Source organism: Malus domestica, chromosome 16, assembly GCF_042453785.1.
Source record: "Malus domestica chromosome 16, GDT2T_hap1".
NCBI lineage: Eukaryota > Viridiplantae > Streptophyta > Magnoliopsida > Rosales > Rosaceae > Malus > Malus domestica.
Window position 1 is genome coordinate 1,322,222 of NC_091676.1, and position 15,479 is coordinate 1,337,700.

General features: G+C 34.1%; 1 protein-coding gene across 1 annotated transcript; it reads left to right on the top strand.

Moving 5' to 3' along the window:
* Positions 1-10,031: 10,031 nt before the first annotated feature.
* Positions 10,032-12,589, top strand: LOC103444569 (nudix hydrolase 17, mitochondrial). The gene is made up of 5 exons (XM_008383519.4): positions 10,032-10,924; positions 11,316-11,421; positions 11,604-11,687; positions 11,871-11,999; positions 12,145-12,589. Exons 1-5 carry the CDS (start codon positions 10,854-10,856, stop codon positions 12,274-12,276), a joined length of 522 nt encoding a protein of 173 aa, XP_008381741.3. The 5' UTR covers positions 10,032-10,853; the 3' UTR covers positions 12,277-12,589.
* The last annotated feature ends 2,890 nt before the right edge of the window (positions 12,590-15,479 follow it).

Here is a 15,479-nt window from a genome sequence, read left to right on the forward strand (position 1 = left end):
TGATTTTAAATCTTTTTGGCTGTCTAATGAAACGATAAGTTTGACATAGGAGTTTTAAAAGAGGTGTACAATTTTAAATGGAAAAAGCAACCCCACTTCTGGTTCGATTATCTCACCTAACGGTAATATACACCATATAATTTTCTAAAGCAACCCACCTTCTTTATTTGCAGACCTCTCCCCCTTTTCCTTCTTTTTCTACTTCTTTGTATTTTCTTTAGCCTTCCACAATCTACATCTTACTTGGTTGTCAGGGTTTTTACATTTTTTTCTTCTTAGTATTGAATTTAAGAGAATTTTTTCAGTTTTGTGAGGATTACACAAATTACATATGTCAACATGTTATGAATTTAACTTTTTACACACATTTATATATATATATATATATATATTTGTGAAAGACCCCTCCTCATTCAGAATTCTGGCTCCGTCACTGGGTGGCTGGCCGAACAAAGCCACCGGCCTTCCACGCTTGTTTGAAGGATGTTCGTCCTTTGACTTGATAATGAAGAACAATAATGCACCAAATCAAGGTAATTAAATAATTAATGCATGCAACTTGACTTCCATGCCTTTCTTATAAATTATAGAAAATGATTTTTATCACGACTAGTCCTTGAAATTGGACCTTTCAATTAAAATGGTCTCTGAAATAAAACGTTTATCAATTTGGTCCTTGAAAATGGGTTTCGCAAATCATTTGGTCATTCTGTTAGCTTTCCATCAAATTTTCTGTTAGTGTGCCACATCAGCATAATAATAAAAAATTTAACAAAAAGATAATTACGAGACCCATTTTTAGGAACTAAATTAATGAATTTTTTATTTTAGAGAGCATTTTGATTGGAAGGTCCAATTTCATGGACCAATCGTGATTAACCCTTCTAAACAATATTTGAGTCTCGCGAATCAAAATCCTAAATCTTTACTCAACGACTTTAGGAATCACGCAATACATGTCATTTTATTATTATCAAAAACCAAAGATCGTGAATCAGTAGTATTCTTTAAAAAGATAATAACAAATGGTGTATGTATTGGATAAGAGTACAATGTCTTAACTGATCATGATCCGAGTATTATCCAAGAATTTAAAGAACAGGGGCATTTACGTGGTGATAAAAGTTTTTTTTCTTTTTGGTGAAAGTGAAATTATGGTTAAAGTTTTGAGCCTTATCCTTCTGTCATGGATGAGGATGATTCTTGTGGAACATGTGTGGAAAGCTTGTTAGGAAATATACTTGTCGATTTGTAGGGATTCTTGTCGATACAGTATGAAATACCCTTTCAAAAACAAGCTTAGTAGAAAATAAACAAAATTAAGAAATGCATGAAGTCAATTAAATACGGAAAAGCACGAAAGCAAGCGTTTACGGTTGTGTGCGCGTGTGAATGCGCATTATTCCTACTTGCAACGCAGTTCTTTTAGACTTGCTTCCTTTTGGTGTTTGCAGAGTTTAAGCAACCTACTTTATACAATTTTTTTCAACTTTCCTTTTTCTATTGAGAAATTACGGTACAAACATGAGCGAATGGACATTAGGACCTAAGGCCATCTCCAACCGAAGGGTCCAGATGGCCGAAAATAGCCCGAAAACCGTCTCCAACCGAAGGCTAGGCCAGAGAGCTCTGGAATCTGGGAGGGCCCCACGGGATCGAAGAGGGCTAGAGGGCTGGAAGGCTGGCTGGCTAGCTTTTTTTTTTTTAATGCTTTGTTATTTCTGTCGGTTATAGCCGACAGAAATAATATATACTATATTATTAGTGTCGGTTATAACCGACACTAATAGCAATGTTAGTGTAATATCATTTTGAACAGTGTCAGTTAAAACCGACACTAATTTGAATTCCAACGGCTAGCCAGTCACTAGCCGTTGTATTCAATTTTTTTTTTTTAATGAATTTAAACCTTTTTTTTTTCTATAACTTCCTATAACTTTTTTTTCTATAACTTATATTTTATAAATTTTGGTTCATATTTTTTTTAAATTCAATTTTTTTTTCCTATAACTTCTATTTCACAAAATTTGTTTCATATTTTTTTTAAATTCCATTTTTTCCTATAACTTCTATTTCACAAAATTTGTTTCATATTCCATTTTTTCCTATAACTTCTATTTCACAAAATTTATTTCATTTTTTTTAAATTCCATTTTTTTCCTATAACTTATATTTCACAAAATTTGTTTCATATTTTTTTTTAAATTCCATTTTTTTCCTATAACTTCTATTTCACAAAATTTGTTTCATATTTTTTTTAAATTCTATTTTTTTTCCTATAACTTCCTAAGCCATTATACAACATTAAATTAAATTAAGTAACATGAAACAACATTAAACAATATGAAACAACATTAAATAACATTAACAACATAAAAATTATACAACATGAATTTAAGTTGTAGTTTTTAAATAATAAATTATGTTTGGCCCTATGGCCCTTTGGCCCTCAGTTGGAGATAGTTTTTTTATGATAGGGCTAAAACGAGCCCTTTGGCCATCAATTGGAGATGGAGGCAAATATGGCCATGTATTGTTCATTAAAATATTATTATCTTGGAGAATCTTGGAAGGCCAGAGGGCTAAAACGAGCCCTCTGGCCAGCCATCAGTTGGAGATGGCCTAAGTGCTCATAGGATTACTGGAGTTTGGAAAATATACATATGAAAGTCTTTTGAGAATTCTTTGAATGTTTGGTATGAGTCTCTTTTGTGCCTAATAAGTGTTTGATGTAATGTCTGCTAGACATATCCCGATAAGTTGCGTCAACAAAATGGTTTGACCTGACGACAACAAGTTCAGGTTTTTGACAAAATGTCTCAGTGAATAAACTAAATTTTTATTTGCGAGCTTCGCACTCTGTTTCTGGCTAAAAACCTTGTATTTATCACTCAGACCCCTAAGGTTCGAATCCTAGATCTGCTACTGGATACAAACGGTATAATTTTTTAGACTGACTACGATATTTGCATGTATTTGATGTGACTTTATGAATATATTAGATTTTAAAAAATTAAGCTACTTGTAAGTGGAAGATTTTATATAAATAGCAAGTTAAATTCATGATCATGAATTATCATCGTGTTAAAAAATTAAGATAAATTTAAAGTTGAATTGTAATAAAAGAATTTGTAGTTTATTTGGGTTTTCACTTTTTCTTAATAGTTTTTTTGTTGAAGTTTCGTCTTTGTAGTTTCATTTTGTTAGCATTGCCAGTCCAATTCATCAAATGAGGCAACATTCCTACCAACTTCATTGACAAGGTATACCAAACCAAAGGTTGAACAAAATATTATAGAGACAAATTTTTAAATTTAGAAAACCACAAAATTGAAACAAAACAACCTACACAATCATGTAAGTACAACAAAAACATTATGAGTGAATTCGAGCAAAGCCCATTCCACATGAAACCGTAAGCATGCGCTCAAGCCCAGTCACTTTACTCCAGAGAGCCCAATACGAACACACAAGTAAGTGGCGGATAATTCGGGTATTAGGATATGGGGTGTGATATCTACACACCAATTTTTACTTCTCTCACATTTTTTTAGTTTTCGATCATCGGATCAGATGAATTGAAGAAGATCAACGGACATAAATTAACAAAAGGTGTGTGAGAAGTAAAAAATAGTGTGTGAATAGCATACCCCTTAGGATATAGGCATAGAAGGGGAAGCTCAAGCCTATGGTGTAATCCTAGATTCAAGTCCTTTGAATTTTCTCTAGTGCACATCAAAAGCGTACATTTAAGCACCACATTTGAACAAGTACTTTAGGTGTGCGCTAGAGAAAGGGGAAATGATTTTGCACGCCTTTTAGAACCTGCACTCCTCTCTTTTTTTATAGCCATAAATCAATAAATTATGGGATGACTCAGGGTTAGACACGAATTACAGGCAGTGTTCCACATGACGCATTTTAAGTTTGATTCATGACATTGATGAATCACACGATGGTGGCTGAGGGAGGCTGAAATACCTATGTGATTCTTCTTAATCCCCAAAAAAGTAGATTGCATGACGAAACCACCAGCTAGTCCTATTTTGAAAAACGAAAAATAGATTAAGAGACCATTAAAAACAAGTGAGAATCTTTATACCAAGCACATTGTTTTGCGTTGACCTTAAATTTCGGCTTGGGAACATATTCCTTTTAAGAAATCTTAAACCTTTTTCTTATCTTTCTTCGAGTAGTTAAAATGTACCTGTGACATGAACCTTGCTTTTTTTAGCCTTCACTTAAATATAAAGTTTGAATTCGAAGTGCAGAGGACAAAAGTTTGAATGAATCGATAAAATATAAAAAGAAAGAATAATATATATATATAAAAGAGAGGTTGAATGAATGTGGCATGATTGGTTAATAACTTAATTATATCGTGGATCTTGATGCATTTTATTTTATAAGTAGCAATGTTAATATATTTGAATGAATAATAATTGGCTCGCTAGTCGTTCAGATTCTCAATCTTGCATGTGAGCTGTTAGGAATAAAAACATAAAAAACTATACCGATTAAACTACTGCACATGAGTTGCCAGTCTATGTACATGTGATGCCCATATTATATGTATATGAGGATAAATTTTTTAGTGTGTTCAGAACACGAGACAATATGTCATAAGCACGCTTGATAATTTTTTATATGACTCGTTAACTCAACATGAAATAACACAAAAATAATAGGTTTCTGTTCAACCTGCTAATGATTCGGATCGTTATTGAGTCACCCATTAAGAAATCATTAACAAATGAGGTCGTTATCAGGTCACCCGTTACCCTCTAAGAAAACGATAAAATATTGTTTGTCAAATCTAGATATTCGATATGACAATTTATTGCATAACCCAGTTAACCCGACACGACCCATTAACAATTCGATTCGTTATTGAGTCACCTATTAAGAATTCGTTATCTTAATGGCACGATCAATTAGGATAACAGATATGACACGAACACAACAAAGATGGCCCATTTGCTAGGTATAGTCATATGTTATGATATAATCAGAGGGACACTTGGAAAAAAATTCTCATCTAATTGTATAATAACATGTGTCGTACTGCCTCATATTACAAACACATTAAAAAAAATTCATATACGAGCAAAAAATTAATTATTATTTCCGAATAGCACATTAACGTAGATAACAAAGTTTTTCGATGTGATTGTAGAACACTAACACATCATTAATATTATTATTTCATTTATGTTATAACATATATATACAATATAATTAAACTCATCTCCGAATTAATTGGTGTTACAAACACACCCTACAATTCTTTCATCTAAACTAGTAACTACTACCTACCATATATATCACATCCACTGTGTATAATGTATATGGTCGTTAGGAAACTTCCCATGTGACCGATCACCAGTGATGCGACGTGGGGGGCCAAAGTTAATAGGGTTAAGACTTTTCTTAGGTTTTAAATATATTCAATATTGTCATGCCCCATGGTTTAATTAAGGCCCTCACCTAAATACAAGTTTAGTATTTATCCAAATCCCAACCGTCTTGATTTTGTCCTTAACGCTTGTAATTACACAAATCGAACTACGTTCTGGGTATTGTTATGCAGCATGCTCAACCCAAATGGCATATACATAAGAGTGAAGACAAAGCCTAACCTAAGAAAACAAAACTTTAGCATTCACCCTCAACTGCTCCATTACACACACACACACACACACACACACACAAATATACGGCCTTTTAAGGGAAGGGATATCTTTTTTTTTAAAGTGGTTATTAGTTGTGAGACCTATTAACTTCAACTATCCGAACCGTTTATTTTATAAGTCTCGATTCATCGATTATCCGTGCAAAAATTTATTTCAATCCGAAATCATTTGCATATTTAATTATCACGATAAAATTTCAATGTTTCTTAGAGAACAAAGTGTTCGTCAATTTTTTTTTAATTCAACTAGATGCCTTAAATATTTATGATTTAGCTAATATTTGTAAGGATGATTTACGAGCCGCAACTTGAAAAATAAAACGATTCGAATTCGTTAAAATTTGATGTGATATAAGCCCCACAACTAATCTTTATTTTTATAAAAAAAAATGAGAATACATTCTCTTAAAGTCTTCCTCTCTCTCTCTCTCTCTCTCTCTCTCTCTCTCTACATATATATATATATATGGAATGGATTTGTGAAACCAATTTTTTACACAATTTTTACATACGTTTTTATGAAGCTCACTTTGTAATGTATTTCAACAATCTGAACCATCTATATTTTAGGCCATCCCTCAAAGATCATATCCACAAAAAATCACCCAAATTTAAAAGGGAACTGTTATTAGCACTTCAAAAATCTCATTTTATACTTCTTACAAGTGTATTTTTCTTTCTAATTATAGAAAGTTTGAAGTGTAAAATGAGATTTTTTTTAGTGTCAATAACAATTTCCATTTAAAATCATATCACTGCTAGATTAAAAGTTTAGGGTTTCTTTGGAGAATCGTATTCGTACATTTTCTTCACTACAAATGAATATCTTAATGATTTTGGATTTATCTAATTTTTTTAAGGATGATCTATAAATTATATTCTAAAAGATGGAAAGTTTGAATTGTTAAAATACATTATGGAGTGAACTCTACAAAATCTATATAAAATATTATGTAAAAAAAGTAATGTTACGAATCTGCTTCTACGTATAATCGTATATATTATGTTGGAAGTTGGAAGTCTTTGTGGTCATTCTATATGTGTTTAATCTGAGGCTTAAATTTTATATGTTTGGAGACTAAACAATGGAAGGGGACAAAACAGAGACCAGATAATTCTTAGGATGTGGGCGGAAGGAAGAGTAAGCATTTTCCACTCCATGTGAGTCCGACCAGTTCAAACGTAATAGGCTTATAATTATCAGTCTCTCTTTGAAGGCGACTTGTTTTGGATTTTGATTAATACGTATACTTTTCAATTTATAAAAATTCATTTTTCATTCACGTCTTTTTCATCTTGGCTCATTTATTCGATACTATAATATTTATGATTAAGATTTAAATAAGGCCTAATTGGATTATTAGTCCTCGTGGTGATTAGATTGTTGGAAGATAGTTCATGTGATTAAAAAAAATTAGAATTTAAGCTCATGTGGTGAAGTCTGTTAAGATTTATGACCAAAATTGAAAATTCCGTCAACTTTTTCTTAATTATTAGCACGTGAACAACACATATTAGGCTAAAACTGAACTCTCCATACACATATTAGGCTAAAACGTAACTCTCTATTAATTGTTAGCACTTGGGGTTGGCTCACGTGCTAATAATTAACAGAAAGTTGATGAAATTTCAATTTTGGGCATAAATCTTAACAGACTTCGTAATAGGGGCTTAAATCATAGTTTTTGTAATCACATGGGCTATCTTCCAACTACCCTATTACTTAGGGGACTATTAATCCAATTAAGTCTTTAAATTAAGTTACATATTAGGTAAGTCATAATTGGATATCAAACTCGTAGTATATGCAAGTCGAATTTGAAATCCTTTACTTATAAATGAAGATGAGTGTCACTAAATCGTAATATTAGTGATGATTCATTTACTTGTTTAAATAGCCAGCAATGAAAAAAAAAGTGAGATTTCACCATAAAACCAATTGACAATATAAAAACTAGCTCAACTGCTTATAGTCACATACAAAATCTATTATGTCCTCAACGTGAGATTCATACTCTAAATATTCGACAAGTAATAGTTAGATGATTATAGATATTTGAGATTGATTTTGGTAGGTTAAAATCAATGTAGAATAAACGCAAATTCAAAGTGTTTTTGCTTGTAATTATGTTGTTGTTAGTTTCAATGTGCCATAATCTAAGTGGAATATATGCAACAAAATGGCGACATTTAGATTTCTTTTGTGGCGGCATATGTTTAGAGAGGGAAATTATTGGTCCCAAATTTCTTTTCAATATTTTGCGGAAAATGTAAACTACTATTAGGATCTAATAAAGTATATCCATTGTCTATTGATACTATTCTTCTTTACTAACACTCAATCTACTCCCATATCTATTCAAATTTCCACAACTATTTAGATACGTATTTTGCATGCGCACTCTTCTGGCAGATCCATTACATAATTGTTCCTTATTTTCTTCACTTACATTGGATTTCAAAGATTCGTTTACACTTGTATTTGACTACGAAAGAAACTAAAATAAATCATGTTTATCTGATCTAAAGAAGCATGAAGCAGACCGACTTCAGGTAAGTTTTTCTCGAAGACTCTTTCTATGTCACATCAATCAAATAGATATATAGACATAACAAACTATTTATGATATCAAAGGATTTAAAATTCAGCTTATTATGGGTGTGCTATCCACACACTCCATTTTACTTCTCACACACTCCTTAATAATTTTTGTCCGTTGATCTTCTTCAATTCATCCGATCCGACGGTTGACAATTAAAAAGGTGTGTGAGAAATAAAATGGGATGTGTGGATATCACACCCCTAACATTATTCATCCATGTAAAATACGTAATCATACACATAGATCCAATATCTTATACAATGTTCGATGACTGAACCCAAATGACCTATACTATAGCTACACACAAAACATTGAAAATATACATGCATGCAGTAAGAATGAATGGCTAAAAAAGCCGTATTCCCTTTAACATTGCGAATTAGTGAACTTTCTGGAGAGGATACATATACAAATGCTCTTGGTGGCCTTCATTTAATTTCTTACTAGTATGATCTCAATCCTTGAAACTTTTGACAACGCTCTCACCCAAAAGTATAACAATGCCCGTAAAAAAGGAAAAGTTTCTTGCAAGCGCATGAGCTTATGCAAAAAGACTAATAATGAAAACAAATAAAAAAAAGGTTGTTTTATTAACATCTCACATATTGTTTAATACACCCCACATCTACCTTTTCAATCAAAAATTATCTTAGTACACCCCACATACTTTCTTATACTACCCTCACACCACAAACTTTCTACATACACCACCCCACATTCTTCACATACATTCAACATTCTCTCATTGTTCATTCTCACCACACCTTCAAATTTCAAGACTCTTGCTAAACATGTAAATGCTAATTATGAGGTTGACTACATGACATTCGATTGTTGGTTTATTTTACTGGTAGAGCACGAATCCAAAATTTGTATCCCTCTCTGTTACTCCTCTCTAGAGTCAATCTCACAAAATTTTGATCCAAAAAAGAATGATAGGACATGGGTGAATATTTTTTTTTCAAAATTATAATGGGTTTAATTCTTTTTTACTGTACAAAACTTAAAAGAAAGTAGTGCCAACTGCCAAGCTTACCACTTAGAGAAAAATTTGTTTATATTATAATGGATTTATTCAATTTTTTTTTTTTGAGAAATCAAAAATTTGTTTTGGATAGTTATAGATTTTGATAACAAAAAAAAGGTTGTAGTTCTTACAAAATCCATAATGAAGTACATTTGGTTACGAATTCGTAACATATTTTTTTAGGGTTTAGGTTTCTATCAATTTGGGGGTCAATTAGGGTTTTTAGGATTTTAGGTTTAGGGTTTAGACAACCAATTTAGAGTTAGGGTTCATATTAGTAAATAATTTGTGTATTCAATTTCTTTTAAAATTTTTAGGGTTAAATAATCATTTCATGTTAAGATACATGAGTGATTTAATAATGCATATTTATATAAAATGTATTCAAAAATATATAGGATGCTAATAAAAAAACTCATAAAAAATAACCGAGTAAAAGGCATATGCCATGATTCTCACGCGAGTAAAAGAAGGCTAGTAATGAAAAGAACTAAAATAATAACCGAAGGGCATGCCATGATTCCTCCTGAGCGTGCGGGAAAGTAGGAAGGGAAAGAGATAAAAAAATCACCGAAGTAGTAGGCGTGCCCATGATTTATACACGTGAGCATGTTCTCAGGAAGTCAACTTCCAACGGCCCAATGAATTCTCGCCGCGTGGACTCAACCAATAACAAGAGAAAGGGTCGTTGTTGGGAAACGACATAGAAGCTCTCAGAGACTCACACGAAACAAATCCGTCTCAGAAGGCGACGTGAATGTCGTCCGCAACCACAGCATGAGAAATTTTCTACATGTCTGATGTACTTACACGTAATGTTTTTTGTTCAAATTATAATACATATCCTTTAGAGAATACTAATCGTAAAGTAGGACTCTACATAGATTCTCTGACATCTCATGCTTTTAGTATAATATTTTATAATGTTGATTTGATAATCAACATTAAACTACGAGATGACATGAAATATATGAAGAGTCTCACTTTTAAGAGAGCCTTCATCATTTCTCTACATGCATTTATTCTTTTTAATATAGTATTAGTTATATCGTCTATTCATATTCCGTAACACATAAAAATATACACTACATCTATATAAAAAGTGTTTCCGACACAGGTAAAAAAATTTGTCCCAACGGTTCATATATATGATACATTACCGGAGATAGCACCTACCCAATATAGTAATAAATTAGTATGGAGATAGAGAGAGAGAGACGTCGTTTTGTTATCTTGAAACGGTGGCCATCAAAGCCTTTTTCTATATATATCTACTTGGTGTGTCTTTGCCAACCCATCCTTTTTCTCTCTGCCCCCAAAATTTGAACTTACATCACATTTGCATTTCTGTCTTAACCTCCAATATTTATATAACTCGATCAACTTTTTTTGGATTTGGGATATAATAACACGACAAATCATAGCCAATCCATATTTCCAAACAACCCTTTTCCCCTTTTGTTTCTTGGCCTTTTCTGTGTTCAATTAATTAGTTTGGTTGATCAGAACTGCAGACCTAGATTCCAAAAAGATGACTTGTTTAGTTGCTCGGACGGGAAGGGAATTGCAGAGGTACAACATGGGCCGCCGGCAAGTCGTAGGGTGAAGCTCTTTTCCTTCTTCATCTTCTTCTTCTTCTTCTTCTTCTTTTCTGGTTGTTGTTGTTACTGTTGTTGTTGAGCTTTTCTTGACATGGTTTTGTTACGTTGAAAAAGTAGTGGTTGACAGAGTTCGTGTTCTTTTTCTTTCATGATGGAGAGAGAGAGAATTTTAACGTATAACTGGTTGTACATCTCTCTTGTATCTGAGAATCTCTCGTCACCGTGGGAACATACTCATAGATCTCGTACTTGTCAAATGAATCCATTAAGTTCTGCTCGGTTTATGGATTTTTCTATTGTTCCGACAATTGACTTTTTCCCGTATTTTAGCTTTAATAAAAGGTAATCACGATTAATAATATGTTTAATTTGTTTAATATTCAATGTTGCAGATGCATTCCCTATAGATACAAAGATGGCAGTGATGGTGCCATTAGCAACGAATTGGAAGTCCTTGTGATCACTTCACAGAAAGGCAATGCATTTATGTTCCCTAAGGTATAAATTACATGAGGTTATTTCGTTTCTAAATTTATTTCTTAGGTAAGTTTTCCCTTCTCCCGGAAGAGTGACTGATGCAGCAAAGCCATCGGCTGATTCCCTAAAAAAATAAAAAATTACTTTCTACCCCCATTATATATCCATAAAAAATTCAACTATGTATATTGTTTATTAATTAGGGTGGTTGGGAACTTGACGAATCCGTAGAAGAAGCTGCTTCAAGAGAGTCACTAGAAGAAGCAGGGGTCCTAGGCAATGTTGAGGTTGGTATCTTTCCTTTTTCTTTCACTTCCCTTTTCACATTTGATTGAGGAATGAAGCAGGACAGGCGATCGAGAGTCAAACTATTGTCATTGATGATGGGATTAATGTTCTACCGCGAAATTAAATTCTTTTTTGGCAAGTGTTTTGTCCTAATTTTAGTTGTAATATATATATGATTGCAGTGCCAATTGGGCAAATGGAGTTTCATGAGCAAAAGCCAAGAGACATATTATGAAGGGTACATGTTTCCCTTGTTTGTCAAGGAGCAACTAGATCTTTGGCCTGAGAAGAATGTACGACAAAGAATATGGGTACGATTTTGCACGTAAATCATAGTTTGATCTATATGCATAAAACTAATAATTTTTATTTAATGAGTTAATTGTTCGTACATATTAGACAGTGATTTTTCAAATTAAACTGTAAATCTTATGTGATCAAAATATTTTTATATAGATGACTACAACGAAAGCAAGAGAGGCATGCCAACATTGGTGGATGAAGGAAGCGTTGGACATTTTGGTCGAACGGCTTACCTCGGAACAGAAACAAGAGGAGGAGAATGTACTGGCTTGTTCTTTCAATTAATTAACAAATCAAGATTCTCTTGCATTGTACATAGAAATTGCTTAGAAGAAGTTTCCGTCCAGCCAAAAAACTGGACTGGTTTAGGGCAAACTTCTCAAGCAGATCAGAAAGTGTAAAAGAGGAATTAGGTTAAGTTTTTATTTAATCGTAATTTGTTTTTAGTGTTTAATTGTTGCCCCTTCTCTAAGTTTCGTAATTTGTTTTTAGTGTTTAATTGTTGCCCCTTCTCTAAGTTGCTATTCTCCATCTTCTGATGAGAGAGAGCAAATTGATGTGTTATAAATAAAGGACTAGAGGAGAAGAATTTGCAGGATATATGTGCATGATGTAGTGTTCGTTTTGAATTCAGTGCATTCAATTCAGTAGTGTTCGTTTTGCAACATGATCTTAATTTTGCGACATTTTATCACTTAAATTAAAGTTTTGACAAAATATTATTTACGTCTAGTAATCTATAACTAATCAATAATACTATGATTTAGTGTTATTTGTTTTTGAGTGAGAGATTTCAAGTTTGACTAATTATAACTGACATGTTGGGATGAATTACAGGCCCATATTCTACAAGACACATTCTGAGTTTAATTTTTGGTGCTGGTGAATCGCACAATGGTAGCCAGGGGACGTTAAACTACCCCTGTAAGTCTTTCTAGCCCTCGAAAGGGTGGACTGCTATGGCAAAATCATCAACTAGTCTCCTTTGAAAAAACAGTATAACTGACGTATTGTGTCACTTAGTCTAATATATATTCACAAATATCCTCGTATCAACAAAAAAACAAAGAAATTTATGAGGACGAAACTGAAAACTAATAATTCGCAAGGATGATAGTGAAATTATAAATAAAGTACAAGGACGTTCCTACAAATTGTCCTAAGTATCAATCCACCATGTGCTGCGCTAGTAAACCCTGATGCAGGGTTTTAAACTTCAAACAAACATAACGGTCATCCCGTGCCTTTTCCGCCAAAATCAGAAAACCCTAAACAGATATTTGTCAAATGTACAAGCTTCTAAGAGCCGGCCATGGCTCTCTCTATCCTTTCCTCAGAACCCACTTCAAAGTCCCAAAATTCCTCTCCCAAATTTCCTAATTTCACAGCCCCAGAGAAACTCTAGCTCCCAATCCAAAGCTCGACTTCATAGTCAACGAAGTCACAGAGCCTTGACGATGATTTGGTTTAAAGGGATGAATTTTGAAATTATTTTTTCTTTTCAAGTTTGAGGTTGTAAGTTTAATTCATTTGGATTGAAAAACGACTGGCATCGAGTACAAAGCTTGTGATGAAATGTTTTACTTTCTGCGTATTTCAACCGGGGCTGGTTGAGACTGTTATGTGGAAATCTTTTTAAACACCCAAGTGCTTCCTGGAAAAGGTGCTTATCCAGAAAGTGCGTTTACGACACAGAAACGCTTTTTGAGTTTTTCTTTCAAACGTAGTGAAGAGTAGTTAGAAAGAGGCCCTTGTGATGCAACCTGTTTGATATTTGAAATCTGTGGGATGCACGGCACGACATGTTAAATTTAGCAGAGGAATTCGTAGGTGGAGTTTGAAATGACTGAGAGTGTTTGTTTCGCCATTACTATTAACATTTAAGCTTGCAGTTATCATTTCAAGTGTGTGCATGATAAGGATGATTATCTTGTTTCTGAAGGCCACAGAAGTTATTTACCGACTTCGACTTGAAATACGATGTTTGTATGCTCGACCTTTGTTCATTAAATTCCCTTCGTTGCCAGGATGTTATCAACGAAAGATATCCAGATCATTTCCAGATGTGGATGCCCGAGCCTAGTTAGGAAAGTTGTTAATGTTGTGCCTTGGCCTGTCTATTAGTGCGGAAACGAGATTCAGATTACAACCTCACCAAATCACACTCAGTTGAACAAAATAAAATACAAGAAATAAAGACACCGAGAAATTTACGAGGTTCGGCAAAAACCTGCCTACGTCCTCCGAGAGATGTTGCTCTTCACTATGAGAATAACTAGTACAAGATACACTTGAGTTAAATCGACATAACCCAAACCCCAATCCCTTTGTACCCTTACAGAATTTTACTAAGAGACTCAGGCCATCTCTAACCGAGGGCTGGCCAGAGGGCTCGTTTGAGCCCTCTGGCCCTCCAAGATTCCCCAATATATTAATATTTTAATGAATAGTACATGGCCATATTTGCCTCCGTCTCCAACCGAGGGCCAGAGGGCCAAAGGGCTCATTTTAGCCCTGTCACAAAAAACCGTCTCCAACCGAGGGTCAAAGGGCCATAGGGCCAAACATAATTTATTATTTAAAAACTACAATTTAAATTCAAATCTAACGGCTAGGTGACGTCAACATGATGTCAGCTAGCCGTTGGTAGCTGACATCATGCTGACGTTAGCTAGCCGTTGGATTTGAATTTTTTTTTTGCTATAAATAGGGTGGATATTGGGCTATAATTCACACAACTTTAAATTCAATCTATTTCAATTCAATCTCTTGCAATTCAATCTCTTTCAATTCAAGTTTGCAATGAATTCCAACTTTGGATCTTCATCCAATTCCAATTGGGGGTCCTCATCCAATTCCAAATTGGAAGCAAAATGGGCGCAAATGAGACGAGAAGATGAGGAGTCTGATGAAGAAGTTCAAGTAAGGCGCAACAAACAAAACATGGCAGCAACCATGGTGTGTCAGCCAACTGAGGAACAACCTCAATGGGGTGGCTCTGTTGCTGGTCGCTCTTACAAACCACGAAACAGAGCGATGGCGCATGCCAATCTGATGAACAACTACTTCAACCCCAACTCGGTGTACACAGAAGAGGATTTCAGACGTCGTTTCCGGATGAGGCGTCATGTCTTCGAGCGTTTACTTCGTGATGTCCAGCAGGTCAATCCATACTTTCGACAGAAGCGGGACAGAGCAGGCCGCCCTGATTTCTCACCTCATCAGAAGGTTACTGTTGCACTCCGAATGATGTCATATGGCTCCTCAGCTGATTCGATGGATGAAACCCATGGTATGTCTGAGTCTACATGCCTTAATACTCTTGAAGAATTTTGTAACACAATTGTTCAGGTTTACAAAGACGAGTACCTCCGAGAGCCAAATCAAGAAGATTTGAATCGGCTCCTTCACAAAGCTGAAGATCGTGGGTTTCCGGGCATGATAAGGTCATTAGACTGCATGCATTGGGATTGGAAGAACTGTCCCAC